At 45.0% G+C, this 23371-nt stretch overlaps 1 protein-coding gene across 2 annotated transcripts in view; it reads left to right on the top strand.

Moving 5' to 3' along the window:
- Positions 1-23034, top strand: part of UBE4B (ubiquitination factor E4B) — a 72941-nt gene extending 49907 nt beyond the window's left edge. For both annotated transcript variants that reach the window (XM_035117448.3, XM_035117447.3), the window contains 17 exons: positions 2752-2808; positions 2974-3090; positions 3744-3842; positions 5979-6092; positions 8107-8305; positions 9344-9482; positions 10810-10909; positions 11917-12044; positions 12828-12926; positions 13451-13686; positions 14011-14137; positions 14782-14926; positions 15665-15799; positions 17116-17307; positions 19656-19830; positions 20278-20424; positions 21614-23034. In XM_035117448.3, the coding sequence (XP_034973339.1) occupies positions 2752-2808; positions 2974-3090; positions 3744-3842; positions 5979-6092; positions 8107-8305; positions 9344-9482; positions 10810-10909; positions 11917-12044; positions 12828-12926; positions 13451-13686; positions 14011-14137; positions 14782-14926; positions 15665-15799; positions 17116-17307; positions 19656-19830; positions 20278-20424; positions 21614-21675 (2271 nt within the window). In that variant the 3' untranslated portion in view covers positions 21676-23034. The remainder of the gene's footprint in view (positions 1-2751; positions 2809-2973; positions 3091-3743; positions 3843-5978; positions 6093-8106; positions 8306-9343; positions 9483-10809; positions 10910-11916; positions 12045-12827; positions 12927-13450; positions 13687-14010; positions 14138-14781; positions 14927-15664; positions 15800-17115; positions 17308-19655; positions 19831-20277; positions 20425-21613) is intronic.
- The last annotated feature ends 337 nt before the right edge of the window (positions 23035-23371 follow it).

Below are 23371 nucleotides of genomic sequence, written 5' to 3'. Positions count from 1 at the left end.
TCAAACAACATTGCATTTGTATATATGCAAGAGGTTGTGTAGCATAGCAGCTAAGACTATGGATTTTATTATTTGCTTATTAAATAACCAGACTCTAGGTCATATCCAGGGATAGTCTCACCCAAGAGTAGACTCATTGAAATTAATGGACAGAGCTAACATGTCCATTAATCTCAATGCGTTTATTCTGAGTTTGGCTTAGTTTGTACCCTTAGTAGTGTACTAAGTAGTGTATGTGAGGTACTCTGAATACTAAAAAGCAGTACAGACAGCCCTCCCCTTACGCGTGTTCAATATGTGTGTGACTTGCATATACATGCATCGCACCAAACCCGGAAACGTTATAAAGATGTCACTGTTGTTGTTGTTGTTTAGTCGTTTAGTCGTGTCCGACTCTTCGTGACCCCACTGATGTCACCGAAATGTCACTAAAAGGGTGGAATGGGGTGTTTGCAGGCTTTTTCAGTGGATTTCAATTCTACATTATCTTTCTGACGTCAGCGGTGCCTTGGAACATAACCCCCGCGTAAGGGGGGGGGCTTTCTGTATCCACAAGTAGTGACAGTGGTAGCAGTTATAATATTCCCTAACCTCATGTCTTTGGAATGATAGTGCTGGAGATAGTTAACCAAAAGGAGTATATATGTTGTGCTATAACACATCCAGGATGTGTGACACATTGTCCTTCTGAATTTCCTTCAATTTCATTCTGTCCTGCCTGCCAGACCCATTGGGAGGATGTAGATGAAAGTTCTTTTTGTCCTGGGTTCTCTACATCATCCAACGACTTTCTGCACTCAAATTGCAAGACAAAAGGGGCCCTTGGTGCCTGGAGGACAATAGATCTATTTTCCCCAGTGCTGCTTAACCCTTGCCTGGTTGTTTTGGAGTTTGCCCAACCACTTGGCTAGGCAGCAGAGATGGGAAGAACTTGACCTGCTGGCTTGAGAAATGCAATGTGTCCTCTCCCTGCGGTGCCCATTTTAACTTCTTATGAACAAAAGGGAGATGAACTGTAAGTTGAATTTGGTAGAGAGATTGCCCTGGATGGGAGAGATGTGGACAAATGGAATGCATTTTTGTCCCTTATGCCAAAGTGTAAGTGTGTGTGTGTTGCGTCCATTGCATTAGGAGTGGCGAGGGGCAGACAGCGCCTTGCTGGTGGTGTCCCCTCTGCCTGTGCAAGGCTCTCTCCCTGAGAGACAGGCCTGAGAGCATTAAACTTCTTCTCTGCCAGGTTATCATCCCAAACCTTTTAAATAACAATTAGCCCTGAATTGATCTGGATGGCTTGGTGCACTGGCTTTTCTTCTCCTTGCTACAGTACTTGTGTTTTCATTGAGCAATGTTGTGTAAGTTGACCAGAGGGAGGATTTTTGTTTTCAAGGGCAGACTAAAAAGCTATTAAATAAAGGCAAGGCCTGTGCCCCTCTAGAGGTTCCTGGACTTCAACTCGTATCATCTCTGACTGTAGGCTGTGCTACCTGAAACACTTGGGAGTTGGTGGGGGCAGGCTGTCCTCTCATCCCTTGTAAGAACTTGCTTCCAACTTAAATTGGGGAGGGGAAAACTTGTGGCCTGGCTCAGAAATCTAGACCTGGAGCTTGTATGCTCCAGCAGTTGTTTGAGTTGGAAAATCTGGAGTTCTCAGGATGTCCTGCTATGAAGGCTCGGCTCTGCCTTCATGGCCAAGAGGCAGTAATGTGTCTGACTACTGTTAAAAGCAAAAATCTGCCCTTATTCCCTTATGGGGTACACAAGAGCCCTTTATTGGGTTCTCCATCGGTCGGAGATATAACAGAGGCCAACCAGAGAAGTTTGAGAAGCAAAGCCTTTATTTTTGCTGTTGCAACAGGGTCCTTCCCCTCACGCAGGAGAACAAGGAAGGAACCCCAAACAAAGGTGTCATGCCCTTAAATAGAAATTTGAAATTGGTTTCAGCCCACCCCCCAGAAGCATCACCCATACATCACAGAAGGGGTGTAGCCCAAGACCGCCCTCCCTAGATTCATCATAGGTACATCATGAAAGGGGAGGTCTGGTGGCAGTAATCTGAGCATCCTGGACCCTGCCCCCTGCCCCCAAAACCTAATCAACAAAAAAGAGAGATATTTACATTTCCCTGTTTCCCAGCCAAGTTACGGGGAAGTGCTCTTTTGCTTGGGCCCTGCTTGTAGATTTCCTACAGACATCTGGGTGGCCACTGTGAGAACAGCACACTGGGCTAGATGGGCCATTGGCCTGATCCAGCAGGCTCTTCTTACAATCTTATGCTGAGTGGGAGGTCAGGTCCCTAGCATAAATATATTAGGACTAGCCAATCCAGAGTCTTCATACTCCTTAACAGTCATAGGAGCTGTTGATTTACCTCTGATTACTTCTGAGACATGACTGCACATATTCCCAAGCAACTCTCCAGGTTAAGCTCTCAAGCCATCCAGACCAGCATCCTATTTCCCTCTCTGGCTAGCCAGGTGCCTCTCGGAAAGCCCACTCGCAGGGGCATGAAAACTAGAGCCCCTCTCCCAAGGTTGTGGCAGCTGGTATTTTGAACCAAGAAGTCGCACGTAGCTGTCATAACAAGCTAGCCACTGGGAGAGTCCAGACAAAGACAGCTTCTTAAGATGCAACTCTTTTAAGAGCCCTCCGTCCAACATATGGTTCTTTTTTCCATTAGTTAGCCAAAGAACCTGTGTAGAAATGTCCTTGAATCATTTTGTTTCTCTCATTTATTTTTGTTTCTGTTTTTAGGCTTTAGGTGAACTATGTGAAATCAAGTTTGGGAAATCTCATCCCGTGTGCAGTTTGGTAAGTGCAAACCCTGTTCTTACAAATCCTTTTGAATTAATGCTGGTTTCCAATGCTCAGCATCCATCAGATTCTAGCAAGGGGTGATCAGTCAGGCAGCAGAGCAATTTAGAAGCTTCCAACCCACGTGCCATTCATTTCACTGTCACCCTCTTGTACCCACAGGTTGTGTCTTTGCCTTTGTGGCTGCCGAAGTCTCTGAGCCCCGGGACAGGTCGCGAACTGCAAAGACTCTCTTACCTCGGGGCTTTCTTCAGTCTCTCTGTCTTTGCTGAAGATGATGTAAGTGATGAGTGAATGAGACCAAAGCAAAAAGATCTTCTGCTACAGCAAATCAGTTTTGTCTAGTCTGATGTTGTCTACCTCAAGCCTCTCCCTCCTTTTGCACCTTCTTATGCACCCACTGCAGAGGGCTGTTAGGTCGGCAGGCATTCAGGACAAGGCCTTTTTTTGTACTGGCCCCACACCTCTGGAATATGTTGCCATTGGGAGTTCATCACTACAAGCATTCAGGAGAGGCCTTAAAACTTGTTGGTTCTCACTGGCCATTGCTCCAGTTTGTGTTTTTTGGCTTTATGGCAAGATTGATAGAGTTGTATCCAACTAAGTCCTATATAGAGTAAACTCATTGAAATTAATGGACCTAAGCTAGTTATGTTCATTCTTTTCAGAAGATCTGCTCAGAGTAGGACTAGCATTAGATGCAAACCATGGTTTTTAGTTTACTTAATTCCGGGCTTTTTGGGTGTTAGTCTAATTTTACCGGCTATTAAGTATGCTGTATATCATTAATGATATTCCAATTTAAGTTGGAAGCATTTCTATATCATAAGCTGCCTTGAAATTGATTCTGCCCATAAACATGGTCTTTACAAGTACTTTAAATAAAACATACCTGTGTTGTTCATGGACTTTTTTTTCTTTCCTCCTTGCAGCCTAGAGTGGTCGAAAAATATTTCTCTGGACCTGCCATTACCCTGGAAAACACCAGGGTGGTTAGCCAGTCTTTGCAGCATTACCTGGAATCCGCAAGGGTAGGTGTGCTGAAGAGGAATTGGCTGGTTTTTATCTTGTTTGAGAAAATGTTTTTGCTAAGCCTGTCAGTCAGCATCAACCATACTCAGAGCAGACTCACTGAAATGAATGGACATGACCAGGCCTCCCCAAACTTCGGCCCTCCAGATGTTTTGGACTACAATTCCCATCTTCCCCGACCACTGGTCCTGTTAGCTAAGGATCATGGGAGTTGTAGGCCAAAACATCTGGAGGGCCGCAGTTTGGGGATGCCTGGACATGACTAACCTAGGTTCTATTCATCCCAGTGAGTCTACCCTTGACATCAAGCAGGTGTCTTTACTGTACTCTTTTGGCGCCTGCTTAAAAGCAAGCCTACTTTGCTACAGTCTTACCTTGAATCCCGAACACCTTGCGAGTTGAACATTTTGGCTCCCGAATGCCGCAAACCCGGAAGTGAGTGTTCCGGTTGGCAAACGTTCTTTGGAACCCGAATGTCTGGCACGGCTTCGGATTGGCTGCAGGAGCTTCCTGCATCCAATCGGAAACCGTGTCTTGGTTTCTGAATGCTTTTTAAAAAACACATACAACCTAAATCAAGAGGTGCGTGTATAAATTTATGAAACAAATCAGTAGAATAATAAAAAGCTGGGCACAATCCTTGGAGTGGTATCCAGCTACATTTGACTCAGAGCAGACCCAAAGAAATGAATGAGCATGACCCAGTAAAACTTTGCTGAATACTGCTTTTGGTGCTTAGATGGTTCCTGCTGCAACAGGTGTTATTTCATGTGCCTGAGAACAAAGTTCATCTTCTCAGATGACTGCTGCTGTCTACATATTTATTTATTTAAAAAAAACTTCGTATTTTTAAATGTGTTGCCTGATTAATTAGGAGCCTAAGTGTAGTCACTTAAAATATTTTTAATTACTTATAACTGATTAGTTAAAAGTTGTAGCTTTAGGGTTGAATCCAGTTCTTTTGATGAATACCATGTTTCCCCTTTTTTAAGACATAGTCATAAAGTAAGCCATGGCTTACTTTACCTAACCCTAACCATTTGCAAAATATAAGACATACCCCGAAAATAAGACATACCTTCATGCCGTGTGGAGCAAGACCGGTGAGCGCCCCAGCCAGCCAGCAGGACCCAGTATGCCGGCTGCGGCAGCAGCAGCAGGAGGAGGCCTGCCAGCTCAGGGCCTAGAACTGGCTGCTGCAGCGAGCGCGCGAGTCAGCGGCCTTGCCTCTGCCTGGCCCAGCTGAGGAGGCCTGCCACCCTGCCGCCTGAAACCGGCTGCTGCAGCGTGGAGCGTGTGGCAGCGCCGAATGCTTGGAGCGCCCAGCAGCACTGGGCTGAGCACCCGAGCCAGCAGCCTCACCTCTTCCTGGCCCGGCCGAGGAGGCCTGCCTGGAACCGGCCGGTGGCCCGGCCGAGGAGGCTGTAAGGTAATTAAAAACCTAATAAAAATAAGACATCCCCTGAAAATAAGACACTGTGTAGTTTTTTTGTGTGGAAAAAAGTTATAAGACGGTGTCTTAAAAAGGGGGAAACACTGTATTTGCTAGGTCATCTTAAAATCTAGAAGCATTAGGGGAATAAAGACTACAACCGCTGTGTAACCGAAGTTTCCAACTATGTGACCCTGGCCACATTAACACCATACTTTTAAAGCACCATGATACCACTTGGCCTCCCCCTAAAGAATTCTGGGAGCAGTAGTTTGTTAAGGGTTCTGAGAGTTGTTAGGAGACGCCTATTGCCCTGACAGAGCTACAGTTCACAGAATTTGCTGTGAAGAGGGATTGACTGTTAAACCACTGTAGGAATTGTAGCTCTTTAGCACCCTTAACAGACTACAGCTCCCAAAATTCTTTTGGAGGAAGCCACAGCTGTTTAAAGTGGTATCATATAACTTTAAATGTATGGTTGTGAATGTGACCTTTCTCTGCACCAGTCTTGTGCCCACCTGGTGTTTTGGGGACTACAAATGCCATCATCCCTGACCGCTAGCCATGCTGGCTGGGGCTAATGGGAGCCCAAGACACCCAGCCAAGGCTGTGTTACATAGCTGTTTCTCAATGAAACCTGACATTGTAAGCTGCAGTTGCTCAGTTAACTTCTTTCTGACTTTCCTTTTGTAAAAATCTTCAGCAAGAGCTGTTTAAGATCCTGCATAGTGTGTTACTCAACGGAGAAACCCGAGAGGCAGCTCTCAGCTACATGGCAGCCATGGTCAATGCCAACATGAAGAAGGCCCAGATGCAGGTGAAGTTGTGCCCGCAGTCCAGATTGGTTGTGAAAGCCTGTTGTGTCCCTCTCCCCTCTTTGATCAACTTGAAATCGTAAACTCAGCTGTCTCTTCTGTTGCCATGAACACCCTCACCCGCCATCTGCATTGACCTTCCTGTGACCAAGCCTCTAGTCCTCAGTTTTATATTGTCAGCCCTTGCATCGCTATGCTTGTCCATCTGCTCTGCATAAGGATATCAGCCAGCAGTCTTTGATTTCCTCCTCTCATGTTTCTGTTGCTTATGCCCTGCCCCTCCTGACATCCCAGGATGTCCTCTGCTACCTGTTAGTGAGCCACTTTTGTTTCCCTTTGGGGAGGTGGGAGTGTTACTTGCTTTGACAGTCAATGTTTTAGCCTTGACTTATCAGTAACCAGCAAGTCATGACATTTTAATTGTAATTTTGCTTACACCCCGCCCCATGCCCATTAATCTTGCACAAAGAAGTTTGCAGCTTTTAAATACTCCAGACAAATCAGAGTAGAAGCTATTGCAACTGAAGCAGCAGTTTTTAAACATACCACCCCCCTTTTTTTGCTGGCTGTTCCTTGAGTTTTGTTTTACTTCTGTTGTTTTGTTTTAAAAAAGTAATGTATGTTTGCATCTAACTGGCTAAATTGTATTTTGTAGTGTTAGACTTGAGGGCCATGGTTTTTTGGGGTGGGATGGGTGGGTGGCACAAACAGGGCTGAAAAACTGGCTTAAGAATATTTACATAAATAAAAGCTGGGGCTGGGAAGAGAATAATATTTTTGTCTTGGGCTTTTAAGTGTTGTAAGCACTTCATGTGCATTGTCTAGTTATAATCCTTTCAACAGGTAAATCAGTATAATCCCTGCACATTATATAACTGCCCGATCTTTATGTTCAGCCAAAGAGGCACTGTTAAGTGTGCCACGTGACATTTGTCTTCTGCAAGGAATAAGGGCTTTAGTGTTCTATTAATATTTGTTTAATCATTTTTTAATGGTTGCCCCCCCCCCCAAATGTTTTTAGCTGTTTCTATTTTAGCTGTAAGCCACCTTGAGTCCCTGTCAGGCAGGATGATGATAAAATGATGATGATTTTGATGATAAAACATTGTATTCCAGCCTAGATTGTTTAATTCCTTGCCTATTAATTGTAAACAATCCCCATTTCTACATGCATTTTTCAAATGCTTACACAGGACTTTTCTGATGTGTAGCTCAGTCCATGGGTTATTGTGTATCGCTGTCCAGGTGTCAAGACCTTTTCTTCTGCTTTACGGATGTGTTAATACTCTCTGCCTAGATACTTAGTTTATTGTGCGGTGTATATATATACCTATAAAATAAACAAGTGGGGGAAATGAAGCTGGGAGAGATGGTGGCTTTTTTCAGGCCAGCTAGGAGGCACCTGGTCAAGGTAAAATCTGTGGCTTAGCAGCTGAGAGCTCTGCAGGTGCTGGGCAAACAATTCTGGGGAGGGTAATTCCGAAGGCACACTGCCAGCTGTACTCGGAGCAAACCCTCTGGCGATGCTCTAAATTAGAGGTGGGAGAACCTTGTGCCCTGGGGCCACATGTGGCCTTCCAGGCCTCTCTTGTTTGGCCTTTAGAACTCTCCCTTTTGCCACCCTTTCTTCACACCTTCCTTGAGTGCTTGTGCCTGTCTGGAATGCATCCTTGAGCTCTGATAATGCATCTTGCTTGCCTGTGTGGAGGATAAAGACAGATGTGTGAGTGTGTATAGAAGCTTGCCTACTGCACAAAGGTAATAGTTGCATTAATTGCCCCACCCACTTTTGTCTCTGGCCTTGTGCACCAGTAGCATGTGGCCCCTAAAAAGGTTGCCCAGAAATGTGGCCCTTGGACTTAAAAGGGTTCCACCATCCCCCGATCTACGTAGACAGGTTCACAAGTGCGAAGGCTGTCCTTAAGATACACTTGAGCCCAGCTTCAGATACGGTGCTGTCTCTCTGAAGTTCCTGTTCTTAGATAGCACTCTGTTCCCTTTCTCCTGGATTTGCAGACAGATGACAGGTTGGTCTCTACAGACGGCTTTATGCTCAACTTCCTGTGGGTGCTTCAGCAGCTGAGCACGAAGATCAAGCTTGAGACGGTTGACCCCTCCTACATCTTCCATCCTCGGTGTCGCATTGTACTCCCAGCAGATGAGACGCGAGTGAAAGCTACCATGGAGGATGTTGGCAGCTGGATGGTTGAGCTGTGTGAGTTACGGATGGCTGCTGTTGTCTCCACCTTTTTGTTCCTTGGCAGATGTGCAAAAACAAATCTGTGGGTTGTTTTTTGGGGGGCTGTGTGTTTAGAGGTTCTGCTCCAAGGTAACCTAGCTTATGCTTTAAGGAAAATAGAGTTGTGGGGCCTTTGAAATTAAGTATTGTTTTTAATGTATTAGCCATTTGAATTTCCAGTAGTCTGTGGAACACAGGAAATCTTGCTTGACCCCTGGCATTGAGTTTTTACTCTGTGTTGGTCCTATGCACACTTTTCACATCCAGCTTTGCAGCCTTAAGGTCTAGAAACTTGTTTAAGAAGAAAGATGGTTTTTCCCACCCACAGTTAACAGTTGCATCCAGGACATGAGCCACCACCGGAGGCTAAAACGTAACAATGCAAGTGAGAGACAGCCATTTGTGATGGCAGGTAGCAGTTACTTCATTTATAATATTCTTTACTGCAAGAATGTGGAACCTTCAGCCTTCCAGATGTTGCCAGACTCCAATTCTCATCCCCCCTAGCCAGCATTGCCAAGAGTCAGAGATGCTGGGTGTCATGGCCCGATGACATCTGAAGGGCTGCAGGTTCCCCAGCATGGCTTTGGGCAATTTATGTATGCTGCTACATGGGGAGAATATTCCATGCTGCATGGTGGTTCCCCTGTTCTCCCATTCACTACTTTCTGCACCGGTATCATCTGTATCTGTCTGCTGTTCAGGCAGTGTCAGCATCAACACAGTCAATACATAGGTGCTGTATAACTTAAGGGCATGGGAGATACTAGCCTTAAAAGCATAACCTTTTAGCAACGTTGCCCAGCAACATTTGTTGTTGTGCCACACCATGCCCACTGATGTGAATAGAATTTAGTCCAGCATGCCAGTGTATCGGTCCAAAACGTAACAGGTAACAGGCATGAAAGGAACATTGGAAAATGGGCAGAAGCTCCAGTACTATAACTTAATATTTCCCATGTCTGAATGCACCCTAACTTCTCAATTCTATCCTGTTCCTTCTCCTTTCCCCAGCTAGGGATCAGTCCCTCTTTTCTGAGCCGAAATTTCCAACTGAGTGCTTCTTCCTGACCCTCCATGCCCATCACCTGTCTATCTTGCCAAGCTGCCGTCGATACATCCGTCGACTGAGGGCCATCCGGGAGCTCAACAGGTGAGGAAGACGTGTAGAATGTTGACATTTTCTAAATCTGGTTTTTAGCCTGTTGTTGATTTAAATTACTTTCTGAATGCTTTAGTTTGTTTTTGCCAATAATCTCATTACTTAAATTTTGATGTAAACTGCTTTGAGGGTTTTTGTTCTTGTTTTACAATCAAGCAGTGAAAAGATTTTATTAAATAAACAAAAATAAAATAAAAAAGGCATCTCCATACTCCCAACAACTTTTGAATGACGGTCTGCCAGTTTCTCCTGCCTTATTTGAGTCCCTTCAGTTTTTTGTTACCCACAGAGCTCTGAGCTGGCTGATGTGTGGCAGAAAGGTTGTAAATGCAGATGGGGGCTCATCATGCGGCTGACTTGGTAGATCCAGATGGCTGTGGGAAGCGGGGAGCCTGTCTTCTGCCGATGATCTCAAGCTCTGCAGGCATTGTCTGCTTGGAGAGCTGTGCCAGTTCCCAGAAAGCTCTGCAGGCCACCAATGGCCTCATTGTTCATTGAGGTCTAAAGGTGGCTTTGAGTAATCGCTAGCATAACTTGGCAAGAGGATGCTTACTGTAGTGTGCATGCACAGTATCAGGAGGGAGCTAGGACTGGGTGCGCCAGCAATTCAATCAGCTAAGGGGAGGTTGTGGGGGCTGAGTAGGGGAAGAAGTGGATGTCTGCCTGGTTCTAATGCAACTCTAAGCCATGGTTTGTCCCATGGATGATCAAACAAACCATGGCTTGTTTTGCCAAAGGTTTGGCTTGTTGTACAACTGCTCTTGCCTCATGCCTCTATAGTTTCATGAGCTTCTGGGGTGAAGTGGTCAAACAAACCATAGTTAAGGAAGAGTGCTTGGTTCACACATAATACCAGCTATAGTTCAAGCAAATGAAGATTCACCAGCCAACTACGAACCAGCATCTCTAAGTAGTTATGGGCAAAGACTCCTTCCCTGAAACCTTGCTACCAGTTAATGTTGACAGTATTGAGCTATATGGACCAATGGTCTGACTCAGTATAAGTCAGGTTCTTATTTTCATATGTTCTTAGCTTAGTGGTGAATCATCTGTTTCATATGCAGAATGTCCCAGGTTGTATCCCCAGTGGAATCTCCAGGGAGGGCTGGGAATGTTCCCTGCCTGAAACCCTGGAGTGCCACTGCTGGTTGGCATAGAGTGACAATACTGACCTAGATGGCCTAACGTGATATAAGGCAGCTTCCTATGTCCTGTTTCATTTACCTCTTCCTCTCTGGTGCTTTGCGCTCTCTGCCTTTGCCACAATAGCTCAATTTTTATTTTTATTTTTCCTCTCTCGTTTGGTTTACTTTTACAGGACCGTGGAGGATTTGAAAAATAATGAAACTCAGTGGAAGGATTCTCCTCTGGCCACACGGCATCGAGAAATGCTAAAGCGCTGCAAAACACAGCTCAAGGTTTGTAAGCTGCGGTCGGGCAAAAGCCAGCTGGTCCCTTGCTCCAGCTTCGCCTTGAGGGTTTTAGGGAGCCAACCTTGACTACAAATGATTACAGAGGTTTGAATGTGTGTGTTGGGTGCTGATTGCCTACGTGAAGGTTTGATGAGCTGGTAAACTTGGATAGGATTGCAGGCGTAAGAGGGAGACACAGTAGAGGCGTAGAAAACATACGCATCACATGGAGAAAGCGGTGTTTGGGGAAAGAGTTTTCTCCTGTCATACTACTAGATCTTGGGGTCATCCCATGATGTTGCTAGGCAGGAGATTTCAGGACCAATGAGAATCCTTCACAGAACACATAAATATTATTATTTAAGGTTACAGGTAGGTAGCCGTGTTGGTCTGGATCGAAGTAAAATAAAAAAATTCCTTCAGTAGCACCTTAAAGACCAACTAAGTTTTTATTTTGGTATGAGCTTTCGTGTGCATGCACACTTCTTCTGAAGAAGTGTGCATGCACACGAAAGCTCATACCAAAATAAAAACTTAGTTGGTCTTTAAGGTGCTACTGAAGGAATTTTTTTATTTTATTATTATTTAATTCATTGCTGCAACCCTAGCAGGGATGATGAAGCAGAACCTGTGTGTTCAGAAGTGCCATATCTCTGCATACCAGTTGCTCGGGTGGGGATGGGGGCAAGAGCAGGAGAGAGGCTTGCCCTTCTGCCTTGCTTGTGGGCTCCCATCTTTGTTGTCCACTGTGAAGACCAGGGTGCTGGACTAGATGGGCCTTTGCTCTGATCCAGCCACCAGGCTCTTGCGTTCTTGTGCCCTGTATAATCATTCCATCCTGCCCAAACAAACATTTATTGAACTGCTTCTTCTTTCAGAGTATGCTCCTCCCAACTTGAATGCTTTGCTGTTCTGAGTGCAATATTTTGTTTGTGTATGGGCGGGTGGGACATCTTGATTTCTAGTGTGGTGCTTTTGCTTAACTTTTGGGTCCTGGCAACTTCTCTGTGCAGAAATTGGTGCGGTGCAAAGCCTGTGCAGATGCCGGCCTCCTAGACGAGAATTTCCTTAGAAGGTGCCTGAATTTTTACAGCATGGTCATCCAGCTCTTGCTCCGGATCCTAGACCCTGCCTACCCCAAGTGAGTCGCATTTCGAGATCTCCTCATCTCACCCAGTGTGCTTTTTTGTGCTGGCCAAGTCGCTAGCTACTTCCTGCCAATTAACAGTAGGTGTCTGCCCCCAAAATGACTCCTATAGGTGAGGCCATTTTTCAGTTACCGGCTTTGAAAAGCCTAGATAATGCTTTATGGGGAAGTTTTTTAAAAAAATCTCACTTCCCAAGCAGCCTGAAGTCAGTGAGGAGGAAGTCTTCATCCTGACACTCTGATGTGTATCCAATGTTAGTCCAACTTGCAGTAGGCCCAGTCAAATGAATAAACATGATCAATTTGTCTGTTAATTTCAGTGTGACTAGAGGTTAGTTGAATGTGACCTTTTCTTGTCACCCTTCCTCATCCTGATACCCTCCAGATGTCTCTGAACTACAACTCCCATCATCCCTGATCGCAAGCCATTTTTGCTGGGTCTGATGGAAATTGTATTCCAACAACAGCTGGAGGGCAGCAGGTTGGGAAAGTTTTATTTGTTCCCTTACTCTTAAAATGAAACCTCTACAGGAAATCACATACAAATTGCATACATATACTTTTGTTATAAAACAGTGTAGGGTATAACTTTTTTTTTTTGCATGACCCTTAAAATGTATTTATATGGCTGTGAATTTGCTTTCCATGTATGTGGCTTTTGGTTCACGGTGGCATCCTTATCCAGTTATCTACCTTTTGCAGAGTTTTGAAAGCTATTTATGAGAGATTCCTGCCCCAAGGTGCTCAATGGTCTTTCTCTCCTCCCTGTGTTCACAGCATAAAACTGCCTTTAAACCTTGATGTCCCGAAAGTGTTTGCAGCATTGCCTGAGTTTTATGTGGAAGATGTCGCGGAATTTTTATTTTTTATTGTACAGTAAGTAATATTGCCACCTTGTTCTTGTTGGCTTCCAAGAAGCATCTGGCCACTGTATGGAAATAGCAGGAAGGGCCTTTGCTCAGCTTTGGAGCATCTGCTTAGCATGTAGCAGGTCCCAGGTTTGATCCCCATTGGCATCTGCTGGTAGCCTCTAGAGAGCCACTGCCAGTCAGTGTAGAAAATACTAAGCTAGGTGGACCCATTGGTCTGAACCTGTATAACGCAGCTTCCTAAGTTCCTGTGTCTTAAGGGCTGTGTTAAAGCACTTCCTGGCATCTGCAAGAAGCGCCCAGGAAGACATCTTGCCTGAAACCCTGGAGAGCTGGTGCCAGTATTGAGCTGAGTGGACCAAAGATCTGACTCATTACAAGGCAGCCTTCCATGTTCTTAGGCAACAAGATTAGATAGGCCTTTGGGCTGAACCAGCAGCTTTCTTCTTACCACCTTGCTGTTCTGCTTCTCCATTCAGGACCGTTTTCTCATTTGCCCGTTTTTCATCCCACCCCACCCCCTGTTGCCAGATATTCTCCTCAGGTACTTTATGAGCCTTGCACCCAAGACGTTGTGACGTTCCTCGTTGTGATGCTGTGCAACCAGAACTACATCCGGAACCCCTACCTGGTGGCGAAGCTGGTGGAGGTGATGTTTATGACGAACCCAGCTGTCCAGCCACGGACACAGAAATTCTTTGAGATGATTGAGAACCATCCTCTCTCCACCAAGTTGCTTGTCCCATCGCTGATGAAGTTTTATACAGGTTAGCTGCTGGCTGACTCACAGTTTGTGTTCAACTTTAAACCCAGAGCCATGCCCTGGGATGTGGAGTGGTGTTGATCGCCCTTGCTGATTATAGAGTTGGGATCTCTATGTCTATACATACAGTTCAGTATCCCTTGGACCTCTGGCTAATGACTTGGGCCATTTCTGCTGGATTTGATGTTCTTTTTGGATACTGGCAAGGTGTTGCGCTTGATCTTCTGGCCAGTCTGGAGGCGAGAGGGCACACCCCTTCCGTTCTAACTTCAAAGTGGTGGATTTATTGTCTGACTTACAGTTTCCCTCTGTCCCCCCCCCCCCCCAGATGTCGAACACACCGGAGCCACCAGCGAGTTCTATGACAAATTTACAATCCGCTACCACATCAGCACCATCTTCAAAAGCCTCTGGCAGAATATAGCTCACCATGGCACCTTCATGGAAGAGTTCAAGTGAGTTAGAAGGCTTTCAGCATGGCGGGGGCTGGGTCTTAAGGGTTTCTGAACTGGCCCCCATCTTTTGTGGTAAGACCATAGCTCAGTGGGTTAGAGAGCACCTGCTTTGCATGGGGAAGGTCCCAGGTTCAATCCCCACCATCTCCAGCTAAAAAAGATCAGGTACCTAGTGATATAGAAGGCCTTTGCCTGAGATGTTGGGAGAGGTGCTGCCAGTCAATCTGTGCCTCCCTTCTCTCTCATTTCAGTCTGGTATTTGCACCTCCCCCTGGGTAGAGCATTTTTAAAGAGCTGTGCAGGAAGGCAGTTCCCAAAGGGGAATTAATCTAGCTTTGATGCACTGGATAAGAGCAGGGTAGCAGTTCAGGATTACAGATAAATAATTGTATTAAAGGCATTTAGTCTTAATCTTGTGTGTTCCTTAAAACAATCTTATGCGGTAGGTTCCATTTCCATTTTGTGGGCAGGGAAACTGGTGCACAGCAGTAACAGATGGCTCAGCAGGGATTTGAACCTCTGCCAGATCCAAATAACAGCACTGGGGTTGCAGCTCTGTCGTTCTGCCATATTTGGAACCAAGGAATCCCATCTCCATTAGAACTCTCTGCTTCTGTCTCTCTCCATCTTTCTCTCTCTCCTAGCTCTGGGAAGCAGTTTGTTCGCTACATCAATATGCTAATCAATGACACAACATTCTTGCTGGACGAGAGTTTGGAATCCCTAAAACGCATCCATGAAGTTCAGGAGGAGATGAAAAACAAAGAGCATTGGGACTTGCTGCCCAGGGTGAGCAAATGTCTCCTTTTGGAGGCTCCTCTGCCATTTTCTGAGTTAGAATACCCCACCTTCTATGCAGTAAGTGCACCAGTGTATCACAAGAAGGGTTGGCACCTGCCTTCAACAACCTGGGCACTAAGCCAGTTTTAAGGCCTGGCTGCTTAAAAATATATCCCTGCATAACTTTGGACTAGGTTATCTGAAAAAGCATCTTCCCCTCCACTATCTCGCAAGGGCATCAGATATCAACAAATGGAACCCTGTTAATTTTTGCCATAGCCTGATTATTATTGACTTATGGAGGTGAGCTTTTTCATTGGTGTTTTCATATTGTGGAATGCCCTCCCTACTGAAATAACCCCCATCAGTATTGGCGTTGCCCCTGAACTTAATGTTTGGTTTTTTTAAAAAAACTTAAACTTTTAATGGTTCTGTTTTTAACTGACTTGTTCCATTGGATTTTAAAGTTGTGGATGTTTTTAACACTTCAATTTGTTTATTTGTGCCTTGTTTGGATTTTGCTATTGATTTTATATTTGTAAACTGCTTAGAACCCATTCTTGGCAAGTAAGCAGTATATAAAATAATTAATAGCAACTTTATGTTGGTTCCATCTGGTGCTTTGTGATATTGGGGGTGGGAGCAGTGAGATCAGGTGGGGTGGTATTGGCAGAGAAGAAGCAAGGGGGCTTGTTTTATTTTATGCTGAGGCAGAGACAGTTTGATTTGCAGTGCCTTTTCTTCTAGGACCAGCAACAAGCACGGCAGTCTCAGCTGGCACAGGATGAGAGGGTGTCACGCTCTTACCTGGCCCTGGCGACAGAAACAGTTGATATGTTCCACATCCTCACCAAACAAGTTCAGAAGCCTTTCCTCAGACCTGTGAGTATAAACTTGGGGTTTGTGTTGAGGCACTTTAAATTATAAAATACGGTAGGTGGCAACTTGATTTGCAGGTTTTACTTACATTACTGGTTCCGCGGTTCATTCATAGCCTGGCCAGCTTGAGTTCTTCAAAGTCGGTGTTATTGTGGATGAAGCCATAAGCCTCACCTGTGATCTAAAAGTTATCATCACTGAGACTCTCAGCTTTTGGGAATCTCAGCCACTGCAGGTTATGGATAGGGCCAGAGAGTGTAAGGCCGGAAACAGATGTAACATTTTAAGATCTCTTCACTGTGGCTAAGATATGGGATTGTATGCAGTGCTAGTCCTGTGCAGAGTAGACCCATTGAACCAAATGGGCATGACTTAGGCCCATGAGTTTCAGTTGGCTACAACTCCAGAGGTCCAGCTCAACTAAACCAGGCATCCCCAAACTCTGCCCTCCAGCTGTTTTGGGACTACAACTCCCATCAGCTGGAGGGCAGAGTTTGGGGATGCCTGACCTAAACTATCTGGACTCCTTTTGTTCCTCTCTACCAGCACACAGAGGAAGTAAACCTCGATCCCGGCTCAATGTTGCCTCCAAACCAGGAATCATGGTTTGTTTCACTTCAGGCAAACCACAATAATAAGGCTTGCTCTTCACAGTTTCTTGGAGCAAAAGAAAGCAACACGAGGGGTTTTGTACTACAATTCCTATCATCCCTGGCTATTGGTCAATGGCAACTGGGGCTGATGGGAGTTGTAGTCCAAAAATTCTGGAGGGCACCACATTGGCTACCCTTGGGTTAGTGGCCTCTGGGGTGTCCACATGGTGCTAGAAGCCTTTGCCATCAAGCCTGGGGTAGCCTGAAAAGTACTAGGTAGGTGCCTGCAAGGGAGCAAGCAGCCATGGGGACAGGAGTGGCCACCTGGTATACAATCCAAAAGTGCCTCTTGTACAAGGAGCGGCGGTTGAGTAGATGAGATGAGGATCCAGATTCCTATCTGCTGAAGGCAGTTGGCAACCTTCTGCCACACTACAAGGGTGTGGCCAATAAAAACAGAATCCAGGAAGCAGGCTTGGTTCCCATTGGGACAAAGTAAACAGGAAATGGTGGGGATGGACAAAGCTACATTGGGGAAATGAACACAGTTGCAGAACATGGGACAAACCTGTTGGATCAGGCTACTGGCCCATCTAGTCCAGCATCCTGTTCTCACAGTGGCCAACAAAATGCCTGTAGATGCATTATTATTATTAAGCATCCGGCATTTATGGGGATTCAAGAATTCCTCTCCAGTGATAATACTTTCTGTGGTGGCATTTGCAGGAGCTTGGGCCGCGATTGGCTGCAATGCTGAACTTCAACCTTCAGCAGCTGTGTGGCCCCAAGTGCCGCGACCTGAAAGTCGAGAACCCCGAGAAGTATGGCTTTGAACCAAAGAAGCTTTTGGACCAACTGACGGACATCTACCTGCAGCTAGACTGCGCTCGCTTTGCAAAAGCAATAGCTGATGACCAGGTGAGTGGGGGAGTCCAGGAAAGAAAGGCGTTCAGAAGGTTAGAGTTAGGGTTAGGGAAGAAATGGGTAGTTAGGGATGGGGAAGCTGTGGCCCTCCAGATGTTCTTGGATGACAACTCTCATCATCCCTGACTATTCGCTAGCTGGAGCTGATAGGACATGGACTCTCAACAAAAGCTGGAAGGGCCACAGGTTCCCCAGGGCTTGCGTAGTTCCCTTTGCCATCTCCATAGCAGTTGGATATTGGCCCATTTTGTTTTGTTGTTTTTTCCAATTTGGGATGGCCGTTGCTTAACTTCTCATATGTGCATGCATATTTGAGTAAGGATACATGAATACCTTGGCAAAGATTTTTAGACGTTTTCCTAACAGGCTTGCCTTTTGGGGGAAACTTTGGTCATTTAAGCAGCTGTATAGCATATTCAAAGGGCGAGAATCTTGGGCAAAAAAGTGAATGCTTTGCTAGTCCTCAGTTATTTTGTGACAGTTGGATTCCGCCCCCCCCCCCAATGTGATTTGAGGGAAATTACTCCATTCTGAAGTTGAGATTCTCCCAAAGCATTTGCTGAATTCTTTCGATTTGAAAAATTCCATGCAATTTATGAAGCCCAGAAGAGTGTGCTGGGCACTGTGCCATATAGGCATAGAGGTTTTCCCCCCTGCTGGGTTGGTGTCGAGGAAGGAGTGGGCACATCGTGTGTGGATCACTGCACTGCAGATAAATCTGTATCAGATGTTTGAAGCAGCTTGATGTGGTGGAGCTGATTTGAAAGAAAGTCCCCAAGAAAGAACAACCTGATGTTGCAAAGTCATGCCACCACAGGTGGACTTCTTTAATGCTCTGCTTGTTCAGAGCAAACTGTACAACCCTGGTGGGGAAAATCTGATTTCCATCCCTAGTAACTGGTGTGTGTGTGTGTGTGTGTGTGTGTGTGTGTGTGTGTGTGTACACGTACCCTTTCTCTCTCCAGAACTGAGTTTCCTTGCACGTGGCTTTTTTGCTTGATATTTTGGCTACAACAGTCTCTCAGCTGCTCTCCCCTCCCCCCTCCCAGTAGCTGATTTTATATTTATCTGGCAACCATACTGCCTTGGAATCAGAGCACTGCCCATCCTGCAGTGATACTGCATCGCACTGGCAAGCTCCCAGCAGGTGCCGGCTCTTGCTTGCTGTGACTCCTTACTGCAGGCTTTTTGGAGTAGACATGGCAAGGGAGGGAGAAGATTTTCTGATTACATGCCAGCAGCATCTGCCACTTGATCGCTGCACATGGAAGTGCACACAACCTATCTATTTCAGGAGCAGATAGCCTTTCTCACACTGCGGACCGTGTGTTAATTTTAGGAATGTTGGGATTGCCATCTGGTGTCAAACCAAACAGTCTGTTTAGCTGCACATCCCGTCTACCCACATTGTGTAAACAGGTGCCTCAAGAAAGCTTCATAGCAGAGATTTCCATTTCCATTAATTACCTGGTATCTAGTACTAAGAGTATGTCGAGAGAGGGGCGGACTGAGAGGAGAACAGACAGCATTGTGTGTTCTGTGATTCCGCTGAAGTGCAAAGCAAGCAAAGAACTTGTTTCTGAGTATGGAATGCAGATTCCTCAGGATCTCAACTTTCATTTAAAAAGAGATACCACATTTCTAGTCCTTATCCCTGTGAATATATATTTGAAAGAGTGGGTGGTGGCTGAATTAAAATTTTTCCAGGGGTTGAAGGAAGCGGCTTCAGTGCACTTTGCCTTTCCCATAATACAGTAAACCAGAATGAACAGCCCAGAATGGCAGAATAAGCTGTGCAAAGTGGTTTTATTCCATTTTGCACAGTTTCCCCGTGTCACTAACACTCAGCTGGGAAGTGGTGAAAAACTGCAGGGAAAGGACTTAACTCTTGACTATCTCCCCCTGACTTTCTGTGCCCTGTTCCTGCAGCAGTGCTTTAAACACAGAACAGCCAACTGCTTAGAAACATACATGAGCTGCCTTATACTGAACCAGACCATTGGTTCTTTAAGTTCAGTATTTGCTCCCTTGAATCCTGGGGTCTTTTGCATACAAGTAGATGCTCAACCCTGAGCTATGGTCCTTCCCTTAAAACAAAAGGAAGGTGTTAGTCCTCAAGCTGCTATATACAGAGTCAGCCCATTTGGTCCATCTAGCTCAGCCTTGCATCTACACGGACTGGCAGCAGCTCTCTAAGGTTTCCAGCTAAGGGCCTATCTGAGGGTCCTGGGGATTGAGCCTGGGACCTTCTGCTTGCTCAGCAAGCACTCTGCTGCTGAGCTTATGGCTTTGTCAGGTGTTGGCAGCTCATGTGATCATTGTGGTGCTTTCTGTCTTTGCAGAGGTCCTACAGCAAGGAGCTATTTGAGGAGGTGATTTCAAAGATGAGGAAAGCTGGAATCAAATCAACAATAGCAATAGAAAAATTCAAGCTGTTAGCCGAAAAGGTGGAAGAAATTGTTGCCAAGAATGCCCGAGCTGAAATTGACTACAGTGACGCTCCTGACGAGTTTAGAGGCAAGTAGATTTTTGTGGAGATACTGCAGCTTCACCCAGGAATTATCAGTGGGACTAAAATTGAAAGAGGGGATAACACTTTAGGATTGTATCCAATGCTACTTCTACTTAGAATAGACCCATTGAAGGTAGTGGCCATGACTAATTTTGGTTAATTTCATTGAGTCTACTCTGAATGTGACTTACAGTAATTGGATGCAACCCTTAAGAAATAAATAAATTTTATGCTGAACTTGTGTAGAAAAGCAAGCCGGTTTAGCTTTTTCCAGATGCCTTTTTCTTCCTTTTTAGAAAATTGTATAGATGCACTCAAGCTGCACCAATGATACCTCTGTCAGTGTGAGGTTGTTCTTAAGAAAAACACCTCTCTAGCCTTCAGTTCTCTGGGAATGTTTGGAAGTGAGTCTGAAGTTTAAAGTTTTGATGATCTTAAACCTTTCCTTCCAGATCCACTCATGGATACATTGATGAGTGACCCTGTCAGGTTGCCGTCTGGGACCATCATGGATAGATCTATCATCCTCCGGCACCTTTTGAATTCCTCCACAGATCCATTCAATCGGCAAACACTAACGGAAAACATGCTGGAACCAGGTAGAAAGAAACTTGCATTGTGACCTTAGCAAAATAGAGTAAGGGAGCTGACAGCTGGTGATTTTTTTTTTAGACTAATACTTTTATTCTAGAAATAAGCTTTCGAGTTGTAAAAACAAACAAACTTCTCTTGCGACATTGGCCTGTAGTAGAGCAATCTGACACCCCAAAAGATTTTGTCAAGATGTTCACTCATATTTATTTATAAGCTTTAAACAATAAAAATCCACAGTTACAAAAACAAAACCATCACACATGGCCCCAAATGGAACAAATTCAGCAAAATGTTGTCTGCTTTTTAAGCAGGGAGGGATCCCTCTGCAAAACTCTGCTGTCTCTACAGATGGAAGCTCTCGTAGCTGAAAGATACTGTCCATGGCAACCATGAAATTGTAGTCTGGCAACATCTGAAGGATAACCCTTGCTCTATGTTTCTGCTGTTGTATTGCGGGACTGAATTTCCTCATCTGCTGATCTGTCACCTGCATAGGAATGTTGCTTGGACCATATAGTGCAGTATGGCCAACTCAGCCTATTACGGCTGGTAGTCATTGATGCACCTCTGCCCTTCCATTAATCTGTCCAGCCCTCCCCTTAAAGTCTGCACTGGCTTCTATCTGCTATCAGGCCAGATTCAAGTTTCTTGTGCTACTGTATAAAGACCCCAAATTACTTAGGCCCAGGGTACTTTAAGGACCTTCTCGCCCTGTACATCCCAAGTCAACCACTGAGTTCATCTTTGGGGGAGAGCACTATTTGTGGTCCTCCATGGACCATAAGCACAACTCGCACCAGCAAGAAATCATGCCTTCAGTGTTGAGGAGCCATTTTTTTGTGGAACTCCCTCCCACTAGAAGTCAGACAGGCACTGTCTCGTTTCATTTTAGGAGGACTTTGCACATGAATGCTTCTCTGATGTTTTAAAATGTTTGTGATGTTCGTTGTTCCGTGTGCTCTGAGTGGACATAAGGAGCTGCCTTATACTGAGTCAGACCATTAAGCTCAGTATTGTTTCTGCACTGACTGTCAGTGGCTTTCCAGGGTTTGGGGCAGGGAATGTTCCCAGCCCAACATGGAGATTGGACACGGGACCTTCTGCACACAAAGCAGATGCTCAACCACTGAGCTTTGTTACGGTGAGGTAGTTTGTGTTTAACTTTCCTTCCCCCTCTTTACTCCCCCTACTCAGTGCCAGAGCTCAAAGAGCAAATCCAAGCCTGGATGAGAGACAAACAGAACACTGACCATTGAGGACCCTCCTCCTGCCTGGCAGCACACATGCCAAGGTCAACTGTGAAGAGCAGGATGAAGGGGATTGAGGCGTTGGGGATGTGCTGATGCTTTGGGAAGTGGAAGCTGGCTGGGCTGGAGCTCACACAGTGCCTGTTGTTGCTGCTGTTGCTGCTGCTGCTGCTGCCGCAAAACGACATAAAAGCATGTGGATGAAGAGAAGGAACAACAAAAAAATTTAAAAGCAGCTTAATTCTTGTACATATATTTAAGTGATCAAACACGCCGGTCGATAACGTTGTGGGGGATAAGTTTAGGAAGCTGGCTCTTGTTATGAGGCAAAAATCCTCTGACATCTCATAATTGGGGTTTATACAGCTTGAATTCCTTTTTAAAAAAATGTAAAAAAAAAAACGGAAGACATGTGGATCAGGGAAGCAAAACCCTCAACATGTTGTGTTGTTTTTGTTTTAAAAATATTGCCAGGTCTCCGTTAATTTGATTGTGGTTGAAACCTTGAACATTTTGCTGCTAAAGTGACCCCCATCACACATACACACTTTCTTTTCTTCCCTGTTAACTTTTCCTGCACTACCCTCTCCGTTTTTTTCTGTAATGTGAAGCAAATGTTCCCTGTATATTAAAAAAAAAAAGTCCTTCTCTAGCCCCAAGAGAACATAATCTTGAAAAGATAAGTGTGCCTGCAACAAGTGTTAATCTTGGGGAGGGAATCATATTTTTCTATTACACATATTCATTTATTTTTATTTGGTCAGCCATACATGAGAAGAGTAATCCACAATGGCAGATTTCCTTTTCTCTCCCCTGCTGCCCCTGCCTTTTTCTTTTCTTTTTTGCACATTGGATTTTTGTCTTTGGGGAGACGCTTAAACGCTTTAGGGGTTCTTTGTTGTTTTTAAAGCCAGAGATCTAATAAGCTAAATGATGATGATTCTGAGTCTTTTGAAAGCTTGTCTCCCAAGCGGGGCAGATTATTTTAAGTCTCAGCACCTACCAGTGAAGGCAGGAATATCCATTTTTACGTTGCGTACCGGTTTTGTATCCATGGCTTGGCCTTACCAAAGCAAAAAAAGAGAAAAAAAGGGTGCAGAAAAAAATGTAGACTTGGTTTTTTTTTAAGAAAAACACAGAAACTATATAAAAAAGACGAAACATTTTTGTATGACTGCCCCCTGCTTAAAGATACTTGAATTTCCTTTTTGAAAAGGATTTGAAACCACAGTGTTTAAAAAAAGCCTGAAAATAAAATGTTTTCTTTTCTTTTCTTTTTCTTTCTTTCTTTTTCTTTTTGCTGACAGTGTCCTCTGTTCAGTTCCTGATTCTTGAACTACAATAAATGGTGATACACATTCACAATAACCCTTCAGTGTGTATGTCTCCTTCACATACGTTGTGTGCATGCTGCAGGTGGGTGATTGTGTGGGCTGCTGAATCAGAGTTGGAAATGTGCTTGTTTGACTTTAGTACAGTCGTACCTTGGAAGTCGAACGGAATCCATTCGGGAAGTCCATTCGACTTCCAAAACATTCGGAAACAAAGGCACGGCTTCTGATTGTCTGCAGGAAGCTCCTGTAGCCAATTGGAAGCCGCGGAAGCCCAGTTGGACATTCACCTTCCAAAAATAGTTCACAAACCAGAACAGTCACTTCTGGTTTTGCAGCGTTCGGGAGCCAAAACATTCAAGAACTAAGCTGTC

Source organism: Zootoca vivipara, chromosome 6 (genome assembly GCF_965207765.1).
Source record: "Zootoca vivipara chromosome 6, rZooViv2.hap1.1, whole genome shotgun sequence".
Taxonomy (NCBI): domain Eukaryota; kingdom Metazoa; phylum Chordata; class Lepidosauria; order Squamata; family Lacertidae; genus Zootoca; species Zootoca vivipara.
Note: the sequence above shows the minus strand (reverse complement) of the source record. Positions and strands in the feature narration are given on the sequence as shown.